Genomic DNA, 24,798 nt, shown 5'->3' on the forward strand with positions numbered 1-24,798 from the left:
GCCACACACGATCACACTAAACTCCGACGGATTCGAACGTGATGACGTACGACCCGACTCGAATAAGGAAGTTCATAGCCAGTAGCCAATAGCTGCCCTAGCGTCGGTTTTAGTCCGTCGGAGTAGCATACACACGAGCGGAGTTTTCGAAGGGGACCGGGTCCGGCGGAGTTCCTTCGGGAAAATTTGAAGCATGCTTCATTTCTAAAGTCCGTCAGACGGACTCGGTCCTTCGGACTTTGGATGTTGAAAAGTCCGCTCGTGTGTACGGGGCATTAGGTTTCCTGGTGTGAATCCAAGGGTTGGCACCCTCAGAGATATATCATAGGCAGAATTCTTACCTTTCTACAATTAGGCGTGGAAATGAAGTTGGCCCTGAGTACTATTAAGGGCCCTCTCAGCCTTATCGATTTTATTTCAAAGATCGCTTGCTATGCATTCTTTAGTCTGCGGTTTCGTGCAAGGGGTGATGCGGATTAATCCGCCAGTTAAATCACCTTTGAGCCCTTCGGACTTAGTTTTGTCAGTGTTACAAAAACAGTCATTTGAACCGATAAAGCATATTCCCTTAGTCCTTTTGACAAGGAAGCTGGTATTTTTGGTTGCTATATCCTCAGCAGGGAGGGTTTTGGAATTGGCTGCGCTTTCTTGTAAAGAGCCATAGTTGAATATTCATGAGGACAGAGTGGTGTTATGCCCTCGTCTGGGTTTTTTTCACTAAAAGTAGTCTCAGGTTTCCACCTGAACCAATATATTGTCCTGCCATTGTTTTTTTCCAAAACCATGTTCCAGGGAAGAAAAGTCACTACATCTGTCTTGATGTGGTGAGAGCAGTGAAAATCTATTTAAAGGCAACTGCTCAGATTCGTAAGACTGATGTCTTATTTATTCTGCCAGAGGGTCCTAAGAAAGGACAGGCAGCGTTGAAAGTGGATTTGGCAAGTTATAATTCAAACTCAGGATTTAAAGGGTAAGATTCCCCCTTTTTCAAGTTAAGGCACACTCTACCAGGGCGGTTAGTGCTTCTTGGGCAGTGCGTCACCAGGCCTCCATGGCTCAGATCTGCAAGGCCACAACGTGGTCTTCGGTGCATTCACACAATTTTATCAGGGGGATGTAAGGAGGTATGAGGATATCGTCTTCGGGGGCAGGCAACAGTATAAGTCCTCAAGTCTGGGGGTACCCTGTGGGTTGTCCATCCCTCCCCTCAAGTAGCATTGCTATGGGACATCCCATTAAGTAATTACTCAGGCTCTGTGTCCCATGATGTATGATAAAGAAAATAAGATTTTTATTACAGCTTGCCTGTAAAATCCTTTTCTTGGAGTACACAGAGGTCCCTCCCCTCTTTTGGGATTTAAGTATATTGCTTTGCTACAAAAACTGATGTGCTCCTGGAAGGAGGAAGGGCTATATAGGGAGTGAATTTCCTTTATTGGGTATACCAGTGTCAACACCTGAAGGTGACCTATAACCCATTAAGTAATTACTTAGGCTCTGTGTCCCAAGATATGGATTTTACAGGTAAGCTGTAATAAAAATCCTATATTTTTTTTCTTCTAAAAGCTGGACTAAGCCTTTAAATTATATCAAACAGCTGCACTGATTTTTCTTTTTTTTTTTTTTGTTCCTTTGCACATGTGTTTTACACAACTTTCTATTCAGTAAACCATAGGGATCATTATTTGGTGCAGTAATGGCCAATGAGAGCTGAAAATAAGATGCACGACTGAAAATATTGATTATAAAAAATAACTGTAAATTCTAATGGGTATGCTACAGTATTTTCTTTTTCTTTTAATTAAGGCACAAAGGAAGTCTTAAACCTTCAGGTTATACTGCTACCTACAGAAACATTGGATACTTGCCAGCCCAGGGTATAACAACTCCCACTACAAGCACACCTCAGTTTTTTGAGTAACCATATCTCCGTGTCTTAGGAGGAAGAACAACATTTCTTTAGCTCTATTGACCTGTGATTATTTTTTTTTTTTTATTACGATTTTTCTCTATGTCTTTGATGTAGGTTTCCACTCAATTTGCCAGCTTTCTGGCATGGTTGTCCTTAGCCTTGCTTTTGAACTGTATGGCATCTGGAGCCTGCTGTACTGAATGCGGAGAAGCTAGGCTGGAAGTGACTTTTCAGCATTGGTTTCTGCATGGGTCGCTTTCCGGACTTTGTTATGGTTAAGCTAGCTCTGAAGACTTGTTTATTGAGTTGGCCAGTCAGGCCAAGCACCCGGAGCTCCACCATTATTCCACATTTGCCACCTGCTTTGCTGTGGATGAGGGTTAATGCTTTAAAAGCTGTTGTCAACAACTGAGTGGACGGTTGCATGTGCATTCTTTTTCCCGCCAGATAGCCACAAAGAAGCTTCTCCTCATTACTGCTCTTATTGCAAAGAGCCTTATGAAACTTTGGTTTTTGATCCGTTCCTGCTGCCTTCCTAAAATTACTTTTTTCACCTACTACCAGCTACAGTAACTCTTTCATGAGTATTTGAGACCCTGTCTCTTACCCCAAGCCTGCACCTTGCTTAACCGCTTTTTGATCTCAACATGTCTCATTCTAGTATCCCTTGTTAGCCGTGTACATTCCCACTAAAGACATTTTGGCTGACAGATTTCCTCCGTTGGCAGAGTCTGAACCCAAGAGGAGGTCTGAGACCTGTGCCTGGTAGTGCTGTCAAATCATTACACTCTGATCCAGCCCCTCAAAGCTTCTTCCCTGCCTTTTCTGCAGAATACAGATAGTGGGCAGGGTGATCCTCATTGCTCTAAATTAGTCCAGGTAAATGTGCTACTCTGACCTTGTAAGACTTCTATCAGACACACCATGGGCCCTACTAAACAGTTGGGATCTGTTTTCTTTCCTGCTTCTTGGCTTGAGCTTTAATGGCATGGCTGTTTGACTCTCTAAGGAACAGGGGAATCATAAAATTCTAAGGCTAATAAATTCTCTTTTGCAAGGTCTATCATCATAGTGAAGGTATATTTCACTTGGTTTGAGTCTTGTGGGTCTAGACCAGCATTTGACTCTCAGCACCATCAAAGATCATGTCTGCTCTTTCCTTTCTGTTTCAGAGATACATAAAATAAGATCTTTTTGCAACGGGATCTGGCATGTAGGTCCCTTGTACATTCCCCTGTGACTCTGTGGCATTTGAATATGTTTCTCTCTATGCTTCAGAAGCTGTCATTTTAAACCCATAAGAGATATTTCCCTCTTTGCTCTATCCCACAAGGTTGCAAGAGTTTGGACCCTTGGCCTTTTCTTGCAAAGAAACAAGGACATCTTGGTGCCCAGTACTTCCTTTTTGCCTTAGTTGTCTGGATTAGTGATGGACGAACTTCCGACGGGACGTTTCGCGAACGCGAAACGCGAACGGACACAAACGTTCGCGAAAACGACCGTTCGCCGCGGGCTCCATTGACTTCAATGGGAGGCGAATTTCGCAAACCTTTAGGTCGAATTTGCGGCCACGGGGTAATTATTAGGGGGTAGCACGTAGTCCCACCACCTGGACAATAGCATAATACATGTATGAGGTGAATTTGGGATCGATAACTACAAGCATTTTTTTTTTATTTGGGAAATTGTTCTGACAATTCAGGACTATGGAGCTAATGAAGGCAATGGAGGAGAGGGAAGGTCAGGGACCAGGGTAGGCAAACAAGAGGGTGCAGGAGATACAGAGCACTGACAGCAGCACCGTAATACAGAGCACTGACATCAGCACCGTGACATACAGCGCTGACAGCAGCTCCGTGACATACAGCGCTGACAGCAGCTCCGTGACATACAGCGCTGACAGCAGCTCCGTGACATACAGCGCTGACAGCAGCTCCGTGACATACAGCGCTGACAGCAGCTCCGTGACATACAGCGCTGACAGCAGCTCCGTGACATACAGCGCTGACAGCAGCACCGTGACATACAGCGCTGACAGCAGCTCCGTGACATACAGCGCTGACAGCAGCTCCGTGACATACAGCGCTGACAGCAGCTCCGTGACATACAGCGCTGACAGCAGCTCCGTGACATACAGCGCTGACAGCAGCACCGTGACATACAGCGCTGACAGCAGCTCCGTGACATACAGCGCTGACAGCAGCTCCGTGACATACAGCGCTGACAGCAGCTCCGTGACATACAGCGCTGACAGCAGCTCCGTGACATACAGCGCTGACAGCAGCTCCGTGACATACAGCGCTGACAGCAGCTCCGTGACATACAGCGCTGACAGCAGCTCCGTGACATACAGCGCTGACAGCAGCTCCGTGACATACAGCGCTGACAGCAGCTCCGTGACATACAGCGCTGACAGCAGCTCCGTGACATACAGCGCTGACAGCAGCACCGTAAGCAGCCCCAGGAGGAAGTCAGCACAGCACAGGGATGGTGTGATCCCCTCATAATAAGAACCCCCAGGAGGAAGTCAGCACAGCACAGGGATGGTGGGAGCCCCTCATAATAAGAACACCCAGGAGGAAGTCAGCACAGCACAGGGATGGTGGGAACCCCTCATAATAAGCAGCCCCAGTAGAAATATGACACCGCTCAACCTCTTCAAAGAGGAGGGTAGGGGCATATAGTACGGTGTGCTTTTTTGGGTCAGGGAAGTGAGCCAAATGAATTAAGAAGGTCTGTGTGCTTGATTCCAAAAATTGTTTATAGACATATACATGGTCTACTGATCACATGTGTTGAATTCCTCCGAGATCCATGCCTCATTCATTTTTAGAAATGTGAGGTAGTTAACACTGTCGTGAGCTAGGCGAGTACGCTTATCGGTCACAATCCCCCCTGCTGCGCTGAACGTCCTTTCGGACAGGACACTGGATGAGGGGCAAGCCAACAGTTCGATTGCAAATTGGGCAAGCTCTGGCCAGAGGTCAAGCCTGCCCACCCAGTAGTCTAGGGGTTCATCACTCCTCAGAGCGTCCACATCGGCCGTTAACCCAATGTAGTCGGACACCTGACGGTCTAGGCGTTCCCTGATGCTGGATCCGGATGACACCTGTCGATGGGTCGGCTGAAAGAATGACCTCATATCCGAAGTCACCAACACATCTTCAAACCGGCCTCTTCTTGCAGGCGCTGTTGGATTGGTACCCGCAAATCCTTCTCTGGGAGTGGGAATTGCTCCTCTGCCAGCGCACGCAAAAGCAGAATGCAGCATTTCTCGAAGCAAGGCCTGGAAGTGCTGCATTCTGACAGCCCTCTGCGACGGCGGTAACATTTCCGCCATTTTGTGTTTGTACCGGGGATCTAAGTACGTTGCCACCCAGTACTGGTCCTTGACCCTCATGCTTTTTATACGGGGGTCCCTATTAAAACACTGGAGCATGAAGGCCCCCATTTGCACTCAAGCGGAAGGTATGTGGTGGTGGTGGTGTTGTTGGTGGTAGTGTCTTTGGGGGTGCACATAGCAGAGAGTGAAGAAGAGGGTGCAGATCGAGAGGATGAGGAGGGTGCAGAAGAATAAGGCTGAGTGAGCCACTCAACCAAGTCTGGTGCGTCCTTTAAAGTAATTGAACGCACCTTCTGCAACTTCCCACTTTGGCTCAAGGCTGTTGCTCCTGCCCTACCCCTACCACCCCTGCGGAAGGGCCTGCCTCTTCCTCTGCCTGTCATTTTTTAAATCACCCTGTGACAAAACTCTTAGTCCCTATACCGCTGAAGGACTGCTGCAGTATAGGGCAGCGGTCAGCAGTAGTGCACGGCAACCCTATGTATTGTGGACCGATAGCGGTCCTTACAGAACAGCAGACTGTACTGCACTCAGGCCTATGTACCGTAGCACCCTATACCAAGTTACCAGTCCTTATAAAAACTTTTGTGGACCAAGCAGGTTGTGTGTTAGTGTTTAGCAGACTGTGCGTCAGTCCCTATACCGCTGAAGGACTGCTGCAGTATAGGGCAGCGGTCAGCAGTAGTGCACGGCAACCCTATGTATTGTGGACCGATAGCGGTCCTTACAGAACAGCAGACTGTAACGCACTCAGGCCTATGTACCGTAGCACCCTATACCAAGTTACCAGTCCTTATAAGAACTTTTGTGGACCAAGCAGGTTGTGTGTTAGTGATTAGCAGACTGTACGTCAGTCCCTATACCAATGAAGGACTGCTGCAGTATAGGGCAGCGGTCAGCAGTAGTGCACGGCAACCCTATGTATTGTGGACCGATAGCGGTCCTTACAGAACAGCAGACTGTACTGCACTCAGGCCTATGTACCGTAGCACCCTATACCAAGTTACCAGTCCTTATAAAAACTTTTGTGGACCAAGCAGGTTGTGTGTTAGTGTTTAGCAGACTGTGCGTCAGTCCCTATACCGCTGAAGGACTGCTGCAGTATAGGGCAGCGGTCAGCAGTAGTGCACGGCAACCCTATGTATTGTGGACCGATAGCGGTCCTTACAGAACAGCAGACTGTAACGCACTCAGGCCTATGTACCGTAGCACCCTATACCAAGTTACCAGTCCTTATAAGAACTTTTGTGGACCAAGCAGGTTGTGTGTTAGTGATTAGCAGACTGTACGTCAGTCCCTATACCAATGAAGGACTGCTGCAGTATAGGGCAGCGGTCAGCAGTAGTGCACGGCAACCCTATGTATTGTGGACCGATAGCGGTCCTTACAGAACAGCAGACTGTACTGCACTCAGGCCTATGTACCGTAGCACCCTATACCAAGTTACCAGTCCTTATAAAAACTTTTGTGGACCAAGCAGGTTGTGTGTTAGTGTTTAGCAGACTGTGCGTCAGTCCCTATACCGCTGAAGGACTGCTGCAGTATAGGGCAGCGGTCAGCAGTAGTGCACGGCAACCCTATGTATTGTGGACCGATAGCGGTCCTTACAGAACAGCAGACTGTAACGCACTCAGGCCTATGTACCGTAGCACCCTATACCAAGTTACCAGTCCTTATAAGAACTTTTGTGGACCAAGCAGGTTGTGTGTTAGTGATTAGCAGACTGTACGTCAGTCCCTATACCAATGAAGGACTGCTGCAGTATAGGGCAGCGGTCAGCAGTAGTGCACGGCAACCCTATGTATTGTGGACCGATAGCGGTCCTTACAGAACAGCAGACTGTACTGCACTCAGGCCTATGTACCGTAGCACCCTATACCAAGTTACCAGTCCTTATAAAAACTTTTGTGGACCAAGCAGGTTGTGTGTTAGTGTTTAGCAGACTGTGCGTCAGTCCCTATACCGCTGAAGGACTGCTGCAGTATAGGGCAGCGGTCAGCAGTAGTGCACGGCAACCCTATGTATTGTGGACCGATAGCGGTCCTTACAGAACAGCAGACTGTAACGCACTCAGGCCTATGTACCGTAGCACCCTATACCAAGTTACCAGTCCTTATAAGAACTTTTGTGGACCAAGCAGGTTGTGTGTTAGTGATTAGCAGACTGTACGTCAGTCCCTATACCAATGAAGGACTGCTGCAGTATAGGGCAGCGGTCAGCAGTAGTGCACGGCAACCCTATGTATTGTGGACCGATAGCGGTCCTTACAGAACAGCAGACTGTACTGCACTCAGGCCTATGTACCGTAGCACCCTATACCAAGTTACCAGTCCTTATAAAAACTTTTGTGGACCAAGCAGGTTGTGTGTTAGTGTTTAGCAGACTGTGCGTCAGTCCCTATACCGCTGAAGGACTGCTGCAGTATAGGGCAGCGGTCAGCAGTAGTGCACGGCAACCCTATGTATTGTGGACCGATAGCGGTCCTTACAGAACAGCAGACTGTAACGCACTCAGGCCTATGTACCGTAGCACCCTATACCAAGTTACCAGTCCTTATAAGAACTTTTGTGGACCAAGCAGGTTGTGTGTTAGTGATTAGCAGACTGTACGTCAGTCCCTATACCAATGAAGGACTGCTGCAGTATAGGGCAGCGGTCAGCAGTAGTGCACGGCAACCCTATGTATTGTGGACCGATAGCGGTCCTTACAGAACAGCAGACTGTACTGCACTCAGGCCTATGTACCGTAGCACCCTATACCAAGTTACCAGTCCTTATAAGAACTTTTGTGGACCAAGCAGGTTGTGTATTAGTGTTTAGCAGACTGTGCGTCAGTCCCTATACCGCTGAAGGACTGCTGCAGTATAGGGCAGCGGTCAGCAGTAGTGCACGGCAACCCTATGTATTGTGGACCGATAGCAGTCCTTACAGAACAGCAGACTGTACTGCACTCAGGCCTATGTACCGTAGCACCCTATACCAAGTTACCAGTCCTTATAAGAACTTTTGTGGACCAAGCAGGTTGTGTGTTAGTGTTTAGCAGACTGTGCGTCAGTCCCTATACCGCTGAAGGACTGCTGCAGTATAGGGCAGCGGTCAGCAGTAGTGCACGTCAACCCTATGTATTGTGGACCGATAGCGGTCCTTACAGAACAGCAGACTGTAACGCACTCAGGCCTATGTACCGTAGCACCCTATACCAAGTTACCAGTCCTTATAAGAACTTTTGTGGACCAAGCAGGTTGTGTATTAGTGTTTAGCAGACTGTGCGTCAGTCCCTATACCGCTGAAGGACTGCTGCAGTATAGGGCAGCGGTCAGCAGTAGTGCACGGCAACCCTATGTATTGTGGACCGATAGCGGTCCTTACAGAACAGCAGACTGTACCGCACCCAAGCCTATGTACCGTAGCACCCTAGACAGACCAAGTTACCAGTCCTGATAAAGAGCTTTGTGGAACAAGTGAGTTGTGAATGATTAGCAGACTGCAGCAGAAGGGCAGCAGTCAAGTATAATATTCTTTCTATATTTGGAAGAAAGAATATTATACGTGTACAAGCCTATTACCGTACCACTGATACCAGTCCTGAAAAGAACCTTTGTGGAACTAATAGTAACAGCAAGTCTTTAAAATTATCCTCACTGCCTGACACACTGCTTCCTGCCTGTCCCTATACAAATTGGCAAAAAAGAGTAGGCTGGAACGATTAGCTGGAACAGCTCTTTTGTGGACCTGATAGTAACAGCTAATGATGATGATGATGATGATGATGAAGAAAGACTAATCTGGCTGAGCTGTCCCTAAAATAGCAGCATACAGCGCTCTGTCCCTTTATCTAAACTGACAAAAGAAACTCAGGCTGCTGACCTAACACCTATACCAGTCCTGAAAAGAACTTTTGTGTACCAAATAGCTAGCGTTTTCTCTGTCCCTACTCCACACAGGATCCTTTCCCTACAGTGACAGAAGAAAGAATGTAAAATGGCCACCGGATCGGGTGTATTTATAGGTTAGGGGGAATGTCCAAGTGTCCATGAGCTGTCATGTCTCAATTGGTTGTCCTGTAACACATGATAAACGTGTCACGAAAGGTTAAAGTTCTTGTATACATTAAACACGTAAGTCCGCCGGGGCGAACGACGGAAAAAGGCGTTCGAACCCGCGGACGGCGAAAGTCGGAAATTCGCCGCGAAACGACCGCCGGGCGAAACGTTCGTCCATCACTAGTCTGGATGTTTTTTTGGGCTGTACATTTCTCTCTCAGCCATTGCTTTTTTACAGGAAGACTGGTTCCCTTTTAGTCCTTTTAGCACCCCTGGATGCACCCCAAAACAGCACCCTGGCTTCTCATTCCACAATTTCTAGATGTTTCGGACAGACTATTGTTCAATCTTACGGTCTTAAGGATCGAGTTTCTCTTTACTATTAAGGCTCACTTTACTAGATCTATGAGCACCTTTTGGATTTTTCAGCATTGGGCAACTGTTTTCCCAAAATTGGAAGGATGCCACCTGGTTTTCTGTTTACATGTTCTCTAAGTTCTGCTAGGTGGACGTTTCTGGCTCATCTGGTGCCAGCTTTTGGCGTAAGGGCCTTCCGGTGGCTTTTTGAGCTGAAGACAGTCTCCAGTTCCTTTTGTTTACATTGGGCCTGTTCATGGTTGTTTGCTGTGTTGCTCAGTTAGACTGCTTTTTAGTGTTTTAAAACCTTGTGTTCCTCAATGGTCAGGAAAGAAAACATGATTTTTGTACTCGCTATGTATCCTTTTCTTGGAGTCCATTGAGGGATACAGGTTGCACCAGTCTGTGTTTTGTGATCTTGCATTCAGTACTGCTTTGCTATAAAATTGAGGCAGCGGGAGGGGCTATATACTGGGCTGGCCTACAGTATAGTTGTTTGTTTTTTAACAGTGTCTAATTCTCCTGTAGGTGGCAGTATGACCTAAAGTTTTTCAGACTTCTTTCCCTTCAGAGGGCAAAGAATTATTGTACAAACTGTAAATTAAATGATTGCCCTTTATAAAGCAGCTGTTCTTTTGCACTGGAGTTATGAACAGCTGAATCATGATAGTTTGTGTATAACACTGTCTAACCCATTTGTTTCTTGTTTCCATTTATATAAGGAATTACAGAAGGCTCCCAAAAAGGAAGACTTGAAAGACTTTATTTTACAGAAGTAAGTAATCAGTCTTGTCAGGTAATTGATGTTTTATTGTTGATTCTCAGGTCAAATATACCAGGTCAGTTATGCTTCAGTACACAATACTTACAGCTGTATTAATGAAGATTCAGTATCTGAAACAATCTAGAGACTTTCATATTTTCAAGGTTACTCATGTCCATAAAGCCTATTGTACTGGTCTATTGGTTATATAACCAAAATCAAAAGTCATGCAACCTACCTATGGCCGCCGCCGCCTTTCTTTGTTCATTCACTTTCAGCTTGAGGTACAGTGATATGAAAGATGAGATTGTCACTGTCATTACAATAACTGTACCAAGTGAATTTACAGTATTTTCTCAGATTTAGAGGTTATTGGAGCCTTTTCTTATGGTAAATTATAGCCTGAATGTAATGAATATAAGGACTTTTAAAGTGGGAGTAAATTCCCTTGTATGATTTTTACCTATAGATAAGCCTTATTATAGGCTTACCTATAGGTACAGTAAATATCTCCTAAACGTGCACTGTTTAGGAGATATTTACTTTAGATGCAGCCGGTGACATCACCAGCGCATGTGTTCTGAAGGAATGGCATGTCCATTCTGTTCATTTAGAGCCATGCCATAAACAGTGACTCTTGCACTCATGTGGGAGTGACGTCATCGCTGGCTCACCCATTCATATAGAGAAAGACCCGGTAAAGATGGAAGAGCCATCAGCAGTGACAGTGCGCCACTGGAGGGCTTTATTTTCAGGTAAGTTTGTCATAATGTGCTAGTATGCTATGCATACTAGCACATTATGACTTAAACTGCCTGGTCCTTATTTATTTTTAAAAATGAAATATTATAAATATTTGCACCAAATGACTTTACAAACCCAGATATTACCTTGGAAAATGTAGCAACATTATCAATGTGTTGCACAAAGTCTGTGCAGAGGGCAGAGCTTTGAAGGGAACCCAGTAGGTCTATATAAGCAACCAGCCGAAAACTACAGGGGCTGCAGCTATCAGACCAGTCACCCTTGGAAAGTAAAAATAACAGCAGTGACCTGTCTTTGTCTGAAAACTCCAGCACAGAGAAAAAGTGTAGGAATTGTTTCATGTTAATTGCACAAATCTGAAAGAAATACATATCATACAATACATATTTAATGGCTAATTCCTCCTCTTGAAGAATAAATAAATGAAATGTTTTGGCAGTGTTCAGAGGAAGTGGGCACATACTTTCACATATGGTTGAGTTCCTGTCTGCTTACGCAGTTTTGTGTGTTTTCAGGTATCCCAGCTACTCCCAAAATTGCACCTCTGTCTATGATCCCTATACCCATTTCCAAAATAAAATAAAAAATCTTATGACATGGTCTATTAGCGGCCAGAGTTTTTCTCTCTCATCACTGGAAATCTGCCTCCCCTCGCTTGCTTTTGGACTGGGCCCAGGTTCTTAATGCCGTAAGGGCGATGGTGTTGGCTGAGGATAGTGCGGATCCTGAAAGTCCACACTACTTGGACTTCTTGGCAAACATATAGCGATTCCACCAATTTTCAAGCGTATCCAAGCGTACTAATAGTTCAACACTTATCTTATTCATGTCTTTGGACACGTCTCAATTGGTCATGGACAGCAAGTTTTAGAATTTTTATTGTCTGGACTTAGGTGTGTGTGGGTTATTTTTTATTTATTTTTTGGCATATGTGACACCTTCACAATTGCTTTCCCTCCCCTTGTATTTGATATTGCTACGTTCTCTGGTACTAGGCTGACATTTTGTTTTTATGGTGTTCCTGAGGCCCAATATAACCTGTTTGAATGTACAGATTGGATTTGTGTATGGCATTCCATTTTCTCTGTATTATCTACCTAAGTTACTTTGCAATTTTGATATTTTGCACTAAACACTTGTAAAGGTGTATCTTGCTTTGTTTGGTGTGAGTCTCAGGACTTTACCCCCAGGAGTTTCTTGGTGGGACGGATCCCTTGTTTTCCACAGATGATTTTCAACCAACACTTTCACATTGGCTTCCTATTCTCTGATTAAAGTGGTGTTAAACCAAAAACGAAAAAATGTAATATATTGTAGATTTCCAATCATTGAATGTGGTGGCTGCATTCGTTTTTTTTTTTTTTTTTTTTTTTTATTTATTATTTTTTTTTTTTTTTGGCTTTTTCCCTCTGTTTTCACCTGGTGATCTGGCCAGGACACACCTCTCCTGTATTAGAGTGCCTAAACACTGGAAGAAGGAGCACAGAGACACCTTTTAACCAAAGCATTGTCTGAGTCAGGGGAGTGTTAGATGTACTAACAAATTTAGATGCACTAATAAAATTGAAGCCAAACTCCAGCTAACATGTTTAAACCTAGGTTTACACACATGTGGCTCTGTGAGCAAAATTTTGCACAGGTCCCTGCAGCATTTCAGAAATCACAGCCCGCATGGGAACCTAAAGTGCAGTTCAATTTCCATTAGAATTAATAGCACCCGTTCGCATCCAGTGCATTTTTATGTGTGGGTGGCTGTGGCTGCGAAAACAGGTGCACACATGCAGCAGGAACACGCACACAAATGTGAACCTAGCCTTAAGCATGTTACAGTAAGCTTTTTTTTTTTTTCTGTTTGGGATAGAGGTTTTACCTAAATAAAAGATGACCATTGTAAGCACTTCTCTCAGTGTTAAATGTTTTGTCTCAAACCTGTAATCTGCAAGACAGCTTGTTCTGTCTTGACTGGCAGGATTACCAAGTAAAAATAAAAAGAACCTAAAAAAAAGAAAACAAATGCAGCCACCATCTCTAAGAATTGATGAGCTGCAATATAATAATTTGCTTTTGGGTTTAATACTGCTTCTAGGCCTTTGTTCACTTTGTCTCTCTCATGATTCCCTTCTTATTATCCCTGATGAGCTGTACTGTGTGTGTCCATGGATGCTCACAGCCCAGCTCGAGAGCAATTCCACATATCTGCCCCCCTCCCCCCCATAGCAAGTGTTTCCAAAACGAATTTCAGGACAGCACCCGAGAGATCATGGCCCCTCCTCCCAAAGGAAACACCTCCTCCATTAAAGCTTTAAAAGGAAAGCCTACACGCAGCCTCCTCAGTTTTTTGTGCTTCCTCTAACTGGAGGAACACCTCCGTGTGGAGCTATGATCTCTCCGGCTGGTCCTGAGAAAGCGACTGGTTCTCACCTTTCAGATTTTTTGCTTGGAGCTGGTCCTCCCATTTGCCTCCTATATGGATGGTGCCATGGGCTCTCTCTTCCCCTTCAGTGCCTGGGGAGAGCCAGTACGTCCGCTTGTCCAGTTTCCCTGTTTTGTTCTTGCAGAGCAGGCGGCCATGGTGTTTGGATTTCCCGCGTGCAGCGCGCGCTGCATCGCGGAACTAGGCGGCCGCCATTGTTCTGGTGGCCAGGAGAGCCTTCGGCCATGTCCTTCGGGGAAAGGGGTGAGACTTCCGGTGGCGCGTGGCATCATTTCCGGCCACTGGAATGCAGGGGGAGAGAGGAGGGCCACCTGGCGCATTATTTCCAGGTTGGCATATCAGCGATTTTGAATCCCGGGACAGGCGGTAAAATGGCTACCACGCTTCTGCTGAGCTGAAGATGGAGAGCAATGCAGACAAGGGGGCAAGCCAAGGCGCCAGCAAGGTGAAGGTAAGGAGCTGTGCCTCTTGATTATCTGGATCCTTTGCTCCAGTGTGGGGAGAGGGAAGTTATCACCCCCCCCATTTTCGGGGTTTTGGCTACCTGTAACACTCTGTGTTACCTCTGAGGCTGAAGGTGTAGGGGTGGTGTTTGCTTGCTGGGCACTGGGAACTGTGTTTTTTTTTTTTTTTTTTTTTTTTTTTTTTTTTTTTTTTTCCGTAGATGCACCTTGGTGTCACCTGCATTCATTTGCAGAGTTTTATAAATAGTGTGGTTTGTTTTTTCTTGTCTCTTTTCTGGGTGTCCAGGTCAAAAGTGCTGCCCAACCAATTAAGAGGAGGTGCCCTGTTTGCAAGGAAAAACTAAGTGAAACATGGTTCAAAGCGCTCTGTGCTTCTTGTATTTCAAGTCTGGTTAGGGAAGAGTCCCCATCCATTTGTGGCGATTTGCTAACGACCATTAAGGATGAACTCAAGGCTACATTCCAAGCATTCAGATCTAATTTGAGAGAAGATCTGTGAACGTCAGGAGAGCCTAGAACCCCCAGCCATCCCTGGAGCTCCAGGGGAGTTCTCAGTTGATGACGGGGGGTGGGATATCCCAAGACATCTCTCAAGAGTCCCTCTCTTTGGCATTAGACAAATCTGATTCAGAGGAAGAGGAAAATGATTGGGACGCCTCTAAAGTACAAGTTATCCTTAGAAGAAGTGGGAGGACTCCATAAGGTGATCTATGTGACCTTAGGAATAGAGGAAGAAAAAGAACACTCCCTGCATGATCGTATGTATGCGGGGCTAGGGGATTCCAGAAGTCACACCTTCCCGATCCATTCTCTGATTTCAGATATGATCAAGAAAGAATGGTTAGAGCCTGAAAATAAGCCATTTTTTTCCAGGGCACACAAGAGGAGGTTCCCTTTTGAAGACAATCCAGAGTTTATTTGGAACAAGGTCTCCAAATTAGATTCTGCCTTTTCTCAAGTCTCGAAGTCAACGGACTTGGCATTCGAGGATATGGGCACATTGAAAGAGCCTATGGACAAAAAGATGGACCTCCTCCTAAAGAGAGCCTGGCAGTCGATAATGATTAATTTGAAACCGGCCATGGCAACAACCTGTGTAGCAAGGAATCTAGACCATTGGGTTAACCAATTAAAAACCACACATTACGGCTGATTCGCCAAAGCAGGAGATATTAGACTCCTTTTCTACTTTATCAGTTGCGATTGCTTATATTGCAGATCCCTCAGCCGAGTCGGTCCGCATGACAGCCAAATCAGCCGCCCTGGCTAATTCAGTGAGAAGGGCCTTGTGGCTGAAAACATGGCCAGGGGATGCGGCGTCTAAGAATAGGCTATGTAGTATTCCCTTTGCAGGGGATCTTTTGTTCAGCTCACAGTTAGTTTATTCTGGACCGGACGGCGGACACAAAGAAATCGTTTCCGGTCAAGAAGAAACCAGTGCAAATGCATAGGCATTTTTTTCGGACCCCAAAAGGGCAACCGGAAGATAGATCGCAGAACAAGAAGAAGCTCTGGGCTGCACAGAAACCCAAGGGTAGGGGTGGAGTGCTCCTCAATCCTCCTGCGACCACCACCAAACCACAATGACTCGCCCATCAAGGTGGGAGGGAGACTCCAAGAGTTCCTCCCTCAGTGGGGAGCCATTACTCAAAACCAATTTATTTTGAGCATGATCTCCCCGGGTTACGTGATCGAGTTGACGGAGGTCCCTCCGAAAAGGCTGTTGGTCACAAACATCCCAAGGGATCCGGTCAAGGCTTTCGCCATGAAGTCCCTCATTCAGGAACTGATAAATCAGAAAGTCATTGTGCCGGTCCCGACAGGAAAATTAGGTTGGGGTTTTACTCACGTGTTCCTGGTCCGGAAGCCTTCGGGAAAGTTCTGACTCATTTTAAACCTCAAAGTACTGAACAAATCAGTAAAGTACAAGAGGTTTCGGATGGATTCCATCTTTTCTGTAAGGAACCTAATGAATAAGGGGTGCTATATGGCACCCATAGATTTGCAGGATGCCTATCTCTACGTTTCGCCAGGTCACAGAGATATCTGAGATTGGCACTAAGGGAGGGGAGCAGGGTAGTACATCTAAAGTTCAGAGCACTCCCGTTTGGCCTGTCCTCGTCCCCAAGGGTGTTCACCAAGATTATGGCCGAAGCATTAGCACCCCTACGCCTAGAGGGAATCTCAGTGATTCCTTACCTGGACGACCTGCTGTTTTTTGCCCAGTCCAGGGATGGTCTGCAAAAAGATCTGGACAGAGCCTGCACCCACCTAAAAAAGAGTTAGGTTGGATTATAAATCTCCAAAAGATCTTCCTGCCAGAGGAGAAACAGGAGCAGTTGATACAATTAGTGTCTCAACTACAGTCCAATCAGACCTTGTTCATCAGGAAGATTGTCGGTTTTTGGAACCTTGACTTCTTCCATACCGGCGGTCCAGTGGGCGAAGCACCATTTCAGACCGCTGCAAACTTTTCTATTGAAAGGTTTGGAACCACCAGCAGAGTTTGTTGGATTCTCTGGTAAGGATCCCCACTACAGTAAAGAGAAGTCTATGGTGGTGGAGGAACTGGGAGGTTCTTTCAGAGGGTCTATTGTGGTCCTTCTCAGTCCAGATACGGCTGTCGACCGATGCCAGCTCCTGGGGTTGGAGGGCTCACATGGGCAGTCAGTGGATTCAGGACTCATGGTCCGCAGAGGAGGCAGGGAGGTCCTCAAATTGGAGGGAGCTGAAGGCAGTGGAAATGGTGGTCTTAGCCTTTTGCACATTTTGTCCAGGGACAACATGTTCAGGTCCTGTTGGACAACGCCACGGCTGTGGCTTACATAAACAGACCAGGGGGAACCAGAAGCAGGGCACTACAGGATCTGGCAAGAGGAATTCTGGCTTGGGCAGAACAGCATGCTCTATCCTTGTCCACGGTCCACTTAAAGGGAACTCTAAACGAAATGGCAGATTTCCTCAGTAGGAACCAGATTTTAGAGGCAGAGTGGCAATTGAATCCAGAGGTCTTCAGGTTGATTGTAAAAAAAAAAAAAAGATGGGGACAGCCAAGAGTAGATCTCTTTGCCACCCAGGGAAATGCCCAGGTCTCTCTCTTCTTCTCCTTGAACAGGCACGAGCAGTCACTGGGAGTATATGCCTTGGCACACAGGTGGAGTTTTCGCCTATGTTATGCTTTCCCCCCGTTTCAGTTGATACCTTGAGTTATAAGCAAAATCAGGAGAGAGGATACAACGATAATTCTGATCACTCCATTTTGGCCCAAGAGGCCGTGGTTCTCGTCCCCGCTACCAATGCAGCTAAAACCATACTGGCATCTTCCATTAAGGCGGGATCTCCTCCTGTGGTGCCCTCTGGTTCATCAAGATCTAGCAAAACTAATGCCCCATACACACTATCAGATTTTCTACAGATTTTTTTTTTTTCCTTCAGATTTACCAAAACCATATAATATGAGGTCAAACCTTAGGCGTTTCAGTGTGTATGCAATCAGGCAGGCCCTTGCACTACTTAGGGCGGCACAGTGGTGTAGTGGTTAGCACTCTCACCTAGCAGTAAGAAGGGTTGCTAGGTCGAATCCCAACCACGACTCTACTTGCCTGGAGTTTGCATGTTCTCCCTGTGCCTGCGTGGGTTTCCGCCGGGTACTCCGGTTTCCTCCCACAAACCAAAGACATGCAGGTAGGTTAATTGGCTTCTGTCCAAAATTGGCCCTAGTATATGAATGGGGACCTTGGATTGTGGGCTCCTTGAGGGTAGGGACCAATGTGAATGTGTAATGTACAGGGATAAGGACAATTGTAGACACTCAGGTTGAACTGGATGGACTGGTGTCTTTATTCAACCTTACTAACTATGAAACTACTATGGTTTTGGTAAATCTGAAGACAAAAATCAGCAGAAAATATGACAGTGTGTATGGGGCTTAAGGCTCACAGCCCGGTTTCTGAGGAGCAGCTGTTGAAGAGAAAGGGTTTTTAGATAAGCTGGTGTCTACTCTGAGAGATTAAGAAGAAAGGATTGAAGAAAATAGGATACCACATCCCAAAATTCTGTAAAGCGGAAGAAGGAGGGGGCCAAAGCGGGTTGGGAAATACCAACCCCGGGATTTTTAACGGTATCAGATCAACAAGGTATGCAATCAACTGATAATTGCTAAAAATGTTTTTATTCAATCAACATCCATCAAAGATGTACACAACTAAATTATACAATCAGAAAAACCACTAGTGAGGCTGGAGTAGGTGTAGATCATCTCCAGAGTTACCCCACTTTGGTGCATAAAAACAAAGACTATATATATGGAAAACAAGTTACCGGTAAGTCTAACTTGCAATTTTGACATGGGGACAGGCAGAGAATAGGAGTGGCCCAAAACCAAGGAGGTTTGGGGCTGCTCTGTGCAATATCATTGCACAGAGCAGGTAAGTATACCATGTTGTATTTTAAAATATATATATATATACACACACACACACACACACACACACACACACACACACACACACACACACACACACACACACACACACACACACACACACACACACACACACACACACACACACACACAACCTTTATGTGTATTGCATGAGAAATTTCCCAGGCAAGTGTTTGTAAACTAAAGCAGCAGAGAAAGTCTACTAACTTTTTTTTTTCTTTTAATTTTTAACTTCAGATACATGTTAGTGGACGATGAGGAGGATAAAAAGACTCACAGACCACCAATGCCAAAGGAGGTATGTGAATACTTTTCTGAACGGAAAAATAGATCTTCCCTGGGAAATCCCTGCTGTATATTCTGCACTTGCCTGTATGCATATTTGCAGGAGCTTGCACCACCATGTACTAGCCTCATGTACTGTGCACTTGCATGGTATGCTTACCGTAACTTAATGGTTGTTAAGCCACTGTGTACTCTTCATACAGTCCTCTGTTTCCCAATGATGGGTGCCCATGTATGTGCTTTATAAAAAAAAATTTAGTCTATACCTTATTTCAGAGCGCCTCTTGGCACTCACGTGACCGGCCGCCTCTCCCCCTTTCGATCTGACAGCTACAGCGGGAGGTGCCGTGAATCTCCCTCTGACGTCAGTCGGAAGGAGAGGTGGAGAGAGGCGTCTGGTCCCGTAAGGCTGAGTGGCACTCTGGAATAAGGTATAGACGGCTTTTTTTTTTTTTTTTGTTATATATAAAGTGCATGCGCAGAGGCACCTATCATTAGTAAACGGAGAATTGTATGAAAATGTAAAAGTAATTTTAGCAGCAGGAGGGGCAGACATTGTCACTAGCTGGCAGGGACGGGGAGGACAGGAGAGAGCGCATAACGGAGGCATGTAAACATGTAACAAACTCTTTACAGTATAACTAAAGGCAATTTTTTTTGAATAAATAAATTAGAATACCTGTCAGAATTTTATAGCTGTCTGAGATTCATCCTCTTTTTGTCCTCTCTACCATTGTCATCAAAGGTAAAAGAAAATCCCAAATTTTGGGTTGTCCCCAGAAAAGCAATAGAGAAATCTTCCAATTGGGACACCAGTTCTGGTGATCCTGGTGACAACCAGGGATTCTCTCACTTCTGGTTCCATAGCCAAAACAGGAAGTGCGGGGATATCTCCCCAGTAGGACACAGATGGCAAAAAAAACGAAAACTATCAGGGGTTATAACTATCCATTTTATGATCTTGGTTCTACTCTAACACCCTATTCACACTTGTGTGTCTTGTCATGTGACTTGGGACATCAAAGTTGTATGACAAGTCGTACCCTATGTTTTCCTATGATAACCGTTGATATATGTGTGACTTCAAAGTAGTTCATGCACTAATTTGGTCCACATTTTATGCAACCTAAGGGCCATAGACTTTGATGTTAAAAGTTGCATGAAAGTCGTACTTCAGTGTTTTACATGCAACAGTGGGTCCGACTTTGCAGAGGGACAAGTCCCATACAAGTCGCACCCATCTCAAGTTGCACGACTCCAGGTAAAAGATTGAATGGAGCCTAAAGCAAAACGTCGCTAAAAGTTAGCAGGTTAGATTTAGAGTTGTAGACCTACACCATGAGGTGTCAGATCAAACCTTTAGCAGCAGAGGGGTCATCTTTATGGCCCAACAGATCCCTGTTTAAAATTCTTACTTATGAGATTATCATAGCATTGATTCAGTTTGTTTCTTGGGCATGACTTCATAGCTAAATCTCCCCAACTGCAAAAAAAAAGCAGTCTGATTGGTTCAGCCGCAAAAGTCAGAAAAAGTGAGGTCTGTGTTGTCTGACATCATTAATTTTAGTAGCAGGCTTTTTTAACCCTCAATCTTTCTTGTGTCTTTTCAAGTTCAAATGTTTTCCAGTATGAACCTTCCCATTACATATTCTATATTTTGCAACAGCTTTCTACTTTTCTTATTATAGGCCCCAAAGAAGATGATTCGATACATTGACAATCAGGTAGTGAGCACAAAGGGGGAACGGTACAAAGATCTAAAGAAGCCTGAGAGCGAAGAGATGAAGAAAACCTACATAAATCTCAAACCTGCTAGGAAGTACAAGTTCCACTGACAGCTGATGTCACTGCAACCTTTTGTGGCTACGTCTAACCTGAATTATGTGCACTGGATAGGTAGAAAACTCTGTTCTGGCAGTACCAGAGAGCTGCACTGTTTGCTAAAATTTTTTAAAATGATTCACTGTTCACTTTGAGTGAGGCGTGGGTATTATCTTCCCAAAAAAGCAATACGTAACATTGGGGAAAGCGTGACAACCACACTCGTATGTAAATATACCACAGATATATCTATTTTAATATTGTCCATTTGTTTGCAGGTATTGCAATGATTTGTAGTATTATTATTATTTTTTTTACATTTTGTGCTTACTCTGGCATTTGTGTCATTTTTTTTGCTCTCACTCTCGCTAAACCACAAATGGTAATAGATGTGTAACTGAAACATCCTAGTAACTGTGCTGTAGCTCAGTGTATTTTGGATAAGAATTTCTACAGTGAGCAGATTAGCTGTTTATATGAAACACGTGGATAAAATACAGAAACCTTCAATAGAAAATGTGTTTTGTAACATTACCATGTATACAAATGAAGTAATTAGTCCTTTCCTGTATTTCATACCACTCCCTCTATACCATATGTTTTCATGTGTGCCATATATTCCTACATGAGGATGATTAGAAGATATTTTGAATACCCTGTATTTAATTATAATTTTGTAAAGGTTTCATGCAATTTGTTCTCTCCATTGGCCTATAAATTGTCGGGTCTCAGACATGACAACTTTTCATCTGCTACATCAAAAATGATATAAACAAAATGCATAGAATTGTAAAAATAAATAAATGACCCTTTTTAAGATGCAAACAATTGCTATACAAGAATTGAGTGGTTTTCCCCTATTCAATCCAATCATATATACTTGTGCTGTAGCAGAGTATATATCGATGGCCACAGAACACCCACTGTGATTGTACAGTATGCATTAACGTCACCTACCAAGAATTATTTTACATCCAGTTGGAAAATTATATAATTATGCCAGTATATTGTTTTGTGATGTGTTTTTGTACAGGAAATTAAGCAGTTGTGTAACTATTGTAGCTGATGAAAAATGGCTCTGCCCGATCCAGTTATTTGCCTAAACGGTGTACTGACTAGCTGGATGAGCGGAAATATCAAGCTTTCTGTACCACAACATGCTACATGATTAGTGTGTGCTGAAAATTGTGGTGGAGATATGGGAAATGGAATGCTAGCTACCTCAGCCTGCCATTTGCTTATGATGTGTCCTGGATCCTAGGGAGTAAAGGGGAGAAACCAATTCTGAACAGCGTGCTAAATTTAAAAGCAAACTCAATCTACAACTTTCTGGCTTAAACCACTTATAGCTTTTGGGGACCCCAGTGCTGATATATTTCCATCAGAATATATGGCCATTACATGCTCAACCCACCAGATTCTTTTAATGAAGAATATACAGTTTGGGATTACTACTGCCAGAAATGGTATTCCTGTTTTTTAAAACTTCTTAGAGGTAGTGGTGAAAAAGTATGGTGGGAAAATGTCAGCACTAGTATCTTTCGAGTGATATAGGACCCCAGGGGGGTGATCCAAACCAATTAGTGTACACAGATGTATGTCCGGATTTGCCGATGGTGAGATGTGCTACTCATAATTAACTCCCCCGAAGTTAATGTAAAACAGATTTAGTAAGCATCTTAGACTTGTATCAATTTCTATGACTTTCCTGAGGAGGGTGAAGGTAAGGTGTGAAGCTCTTTTTAAAATAAATTCACATTCCTTTGCAGTCTACTGGAAATGTTAAAGTGGTATTAAACCCAAAAGCCAATATTATATTGCCCTTTATTAGTTCTTAGATGCAATGGCTGCTTTCATTTTCCTTTTTTTTTTTTTTTTAGGCTTTCTTTACTTTATTTTCACCTGGTGAACCAGCAGGTAAGTCTGTCCTTTTTCAACAGAACAAGCTGTCTTGCAGATGCAGCCATTGCTGGGATGCTTACAATAGTTAGCTGTTGCTGTTTCCTGTAACGGATTATAAACTGTGAGCTGTAGTTTAGTTTCAATTTGTTAGTATATCTAAATCGGCTAGTGCATCTAACACCCCCCCCCCAGATTAATAATGCTGCTGTCCAAAGGTGTCTCTATGCTCCTTCATCCATAGTGGTGGACACTGTAATAAAGGAGGTGAGTTACTGGCCAGATCACCAGGTGAAAACAAAGGGGAAAAATGCCTAAAAATAAGAATTTTTAAATAAAATGTCATACTTACCTGCTCTGTGCATTGGTTTTGCACAGATCAGCCTCAACCCTCTTCTTCTGGGGCTCCCTGCTGGCATTCCTAGCCCCCCCCCTCTCCAAGTGCCATGATTACAGAAGGGTTTTTTTACCTTAAAGCAGTGTTCCGCCCCAAAAACAAAAAGAACTGTAAGGCCAGTAGCTACACATACTGCAGCTGCTGGCTTTTAACAATAGGAGACTTGCCTGTCCTGGAGTCCAGAGAAGTTGGCACCGCAGCTGTTGTTTCCATCAGTTGTCAGGTGCTGCTGCCGCCATTGCAGGGTAAGGGTACCCAGCAGTGTAGCCTTACGGCTTTACACCAGGAACCCTACTGTGCATGCGCGAGGCCCGGCTCCTCTCTCCTACTGGCCTGGCGACAGGGAGAGGAGGAAGAGGGAGGGGGATGGAGCCCTGTGGTGATGCCACGGCCCAGACTCCCAGACGTGGGAACAGGATACCCGTCAAAGACAGGTGCCAATTGTGGCACCAGAGGGGGAGAGGAGACAAATGAGCCGAAGTTACACTTTTGGGTATAATTCCGCTTTAATGTAGTGAATGCATTAGGGTGAAAACCTTCCCCCTTTACCAACCACTTTAAGATCAATAGCAGGAAGGTGTGGAACAAAGCTTTGTTATTTACTGGAAATCAGCTGCCAATATCCCTGGATCATTTTGGCATGCCTTTTTTACTGAAAGTTATGATAGTCTATTTAATTGTTCATATACTCATCAAATTCTTCTTTTTCATAGACTTATGGTAGGTTTACTTTTAGATAAGGATGTTATATGTTAGGGGAACTTTTTGTATTCAGAAAGGTGTTGTTTTTTTTTTGTTTTTGTTTTTTAAACAAAGTATGACAGATTAGCTGCAATGCAGCAGTCCCTTGTTAAGGAAAGCTTACAGAGTGTTTGACATAAACTGTTTTCAATATAGGCAGCTTCATTTTGTTGGTAATTGTATTGCATTAGCTAATCTAGGCAGATGATTTAGTTTCAGACATAATTAAAGGAATATCTGAAGGTTGGTTATCTTTTTATTGCGTTGACTAGCTTTGTTTGAATGCTAAAATAATTTGGTGTTTGTAAAAATGAAAGTGCATGTACTCCGTTTTTAATAAAACTGTATATAGTGTGCTACTTGTCAAATGTCATTTAATCTCACAAAGAAGGTCTGAACTGAATATGTAAAGATGTAAGTCTGCTACTAATCGTATCGGTGTAATGATATGCATTATATGCATATCCTGTTAGGATGCTAAAGTTATTTGTGGCAACTTGCTTCAAGGGATAATTCAGTCTGCAGAGAAACAGTTCTTGCCTGTGGAGACCAATGTATGCCAGTAGACATGGGTGAGCAAAAGAAGTGTCTAATGTCTGGTATTTGCACTGTACACATGTAAGTGGATAATGCAATTCTACATCAACAGGTCAGTCCAGGTGATGTTTTAGTGAATGATGGAGTCTAGTTGGCTCCTGGATGCTTCTTTATCTTGGATACCAGTGGCCTCTTCTCACTTTCAAAATTCTACTCTTTGCTCTTACGGTAACAACCTGGACACTACCACTTACTTTGCAGGTTGTTTCCCGGGCCAAGATATTTAGAGATACCTTAAGGGTTGCCTGCCAAATATCTGACCAGGGCTCAGGCATAAGGTCCTAGGCTAAGTTATTTACCCATTTAGCGACGTAAACTGGAAGAGGGGGCTTAGATGTGGTTAGCTAAACTTTACATTGCTTTATTATTACATCATTTTTAAGGGGGAAAAACATGTATGCCACAGACATTTTTCTGTTTGACCAGTGTTACTGTAGATAAAAAGTGCACATTTTATTCTGTGATTTCTCCTCTTTATACTGACCATATATTGTCAAATGAATTTTAAATATGAAAATAAATTTTTATTTAAAA

The 24,798-nt window shown here is 44.3% G+C and overlaps 1 protein-coding gene across 2 annotated transcripts in view; it reads left to right on the top strand.

The window, feature by feature from the left end:
- Positions 1–24,798, top strand: part of CUEDC2 (CUE domain containing 2) — a 74,434-nt gene extending 49,636 nt beyond the window's left edge. For both annotated transcript variants that reach the window (XM_077454474.1, XM_077454475.1), the window contains 3 exons: positions 10,377–10,429; positions 18,762–18,822; positions 20,498–24,798. In XM_077454474.1, coding sequence (XP_077310600.1) covers positions 10,377–10,429; positions 18,762–18,822; positions 20,498–20,644 — 261 coding nt within the window. In that variant the 3' untranslated portion in view covers positions 20,645–24,798. The remainder of the gene's footprint in view (positions 1–10,376; positions 10,430–18,761; positions 18,823–20,497) is intronic.

The sequence above is a fragment of the Lithobates pipiens genome, unplaced genomic scaffold, assembly GCF_037356315.1.
Source record: "Lithobates pipiens isolate NorthernLeopardFrog02 unplaced genomic scaffold, aLitPip1_a1.2 Scaffold_25, whole genome shotgun sequence".
In the NCBI taxonomy this organism is placed as follows: domain Eukaryota; kingdom Metazoa; phylum Chordata; class Amphibia; order Anura; family Ranidae; genus Lithobates; species Lithobates pipiens.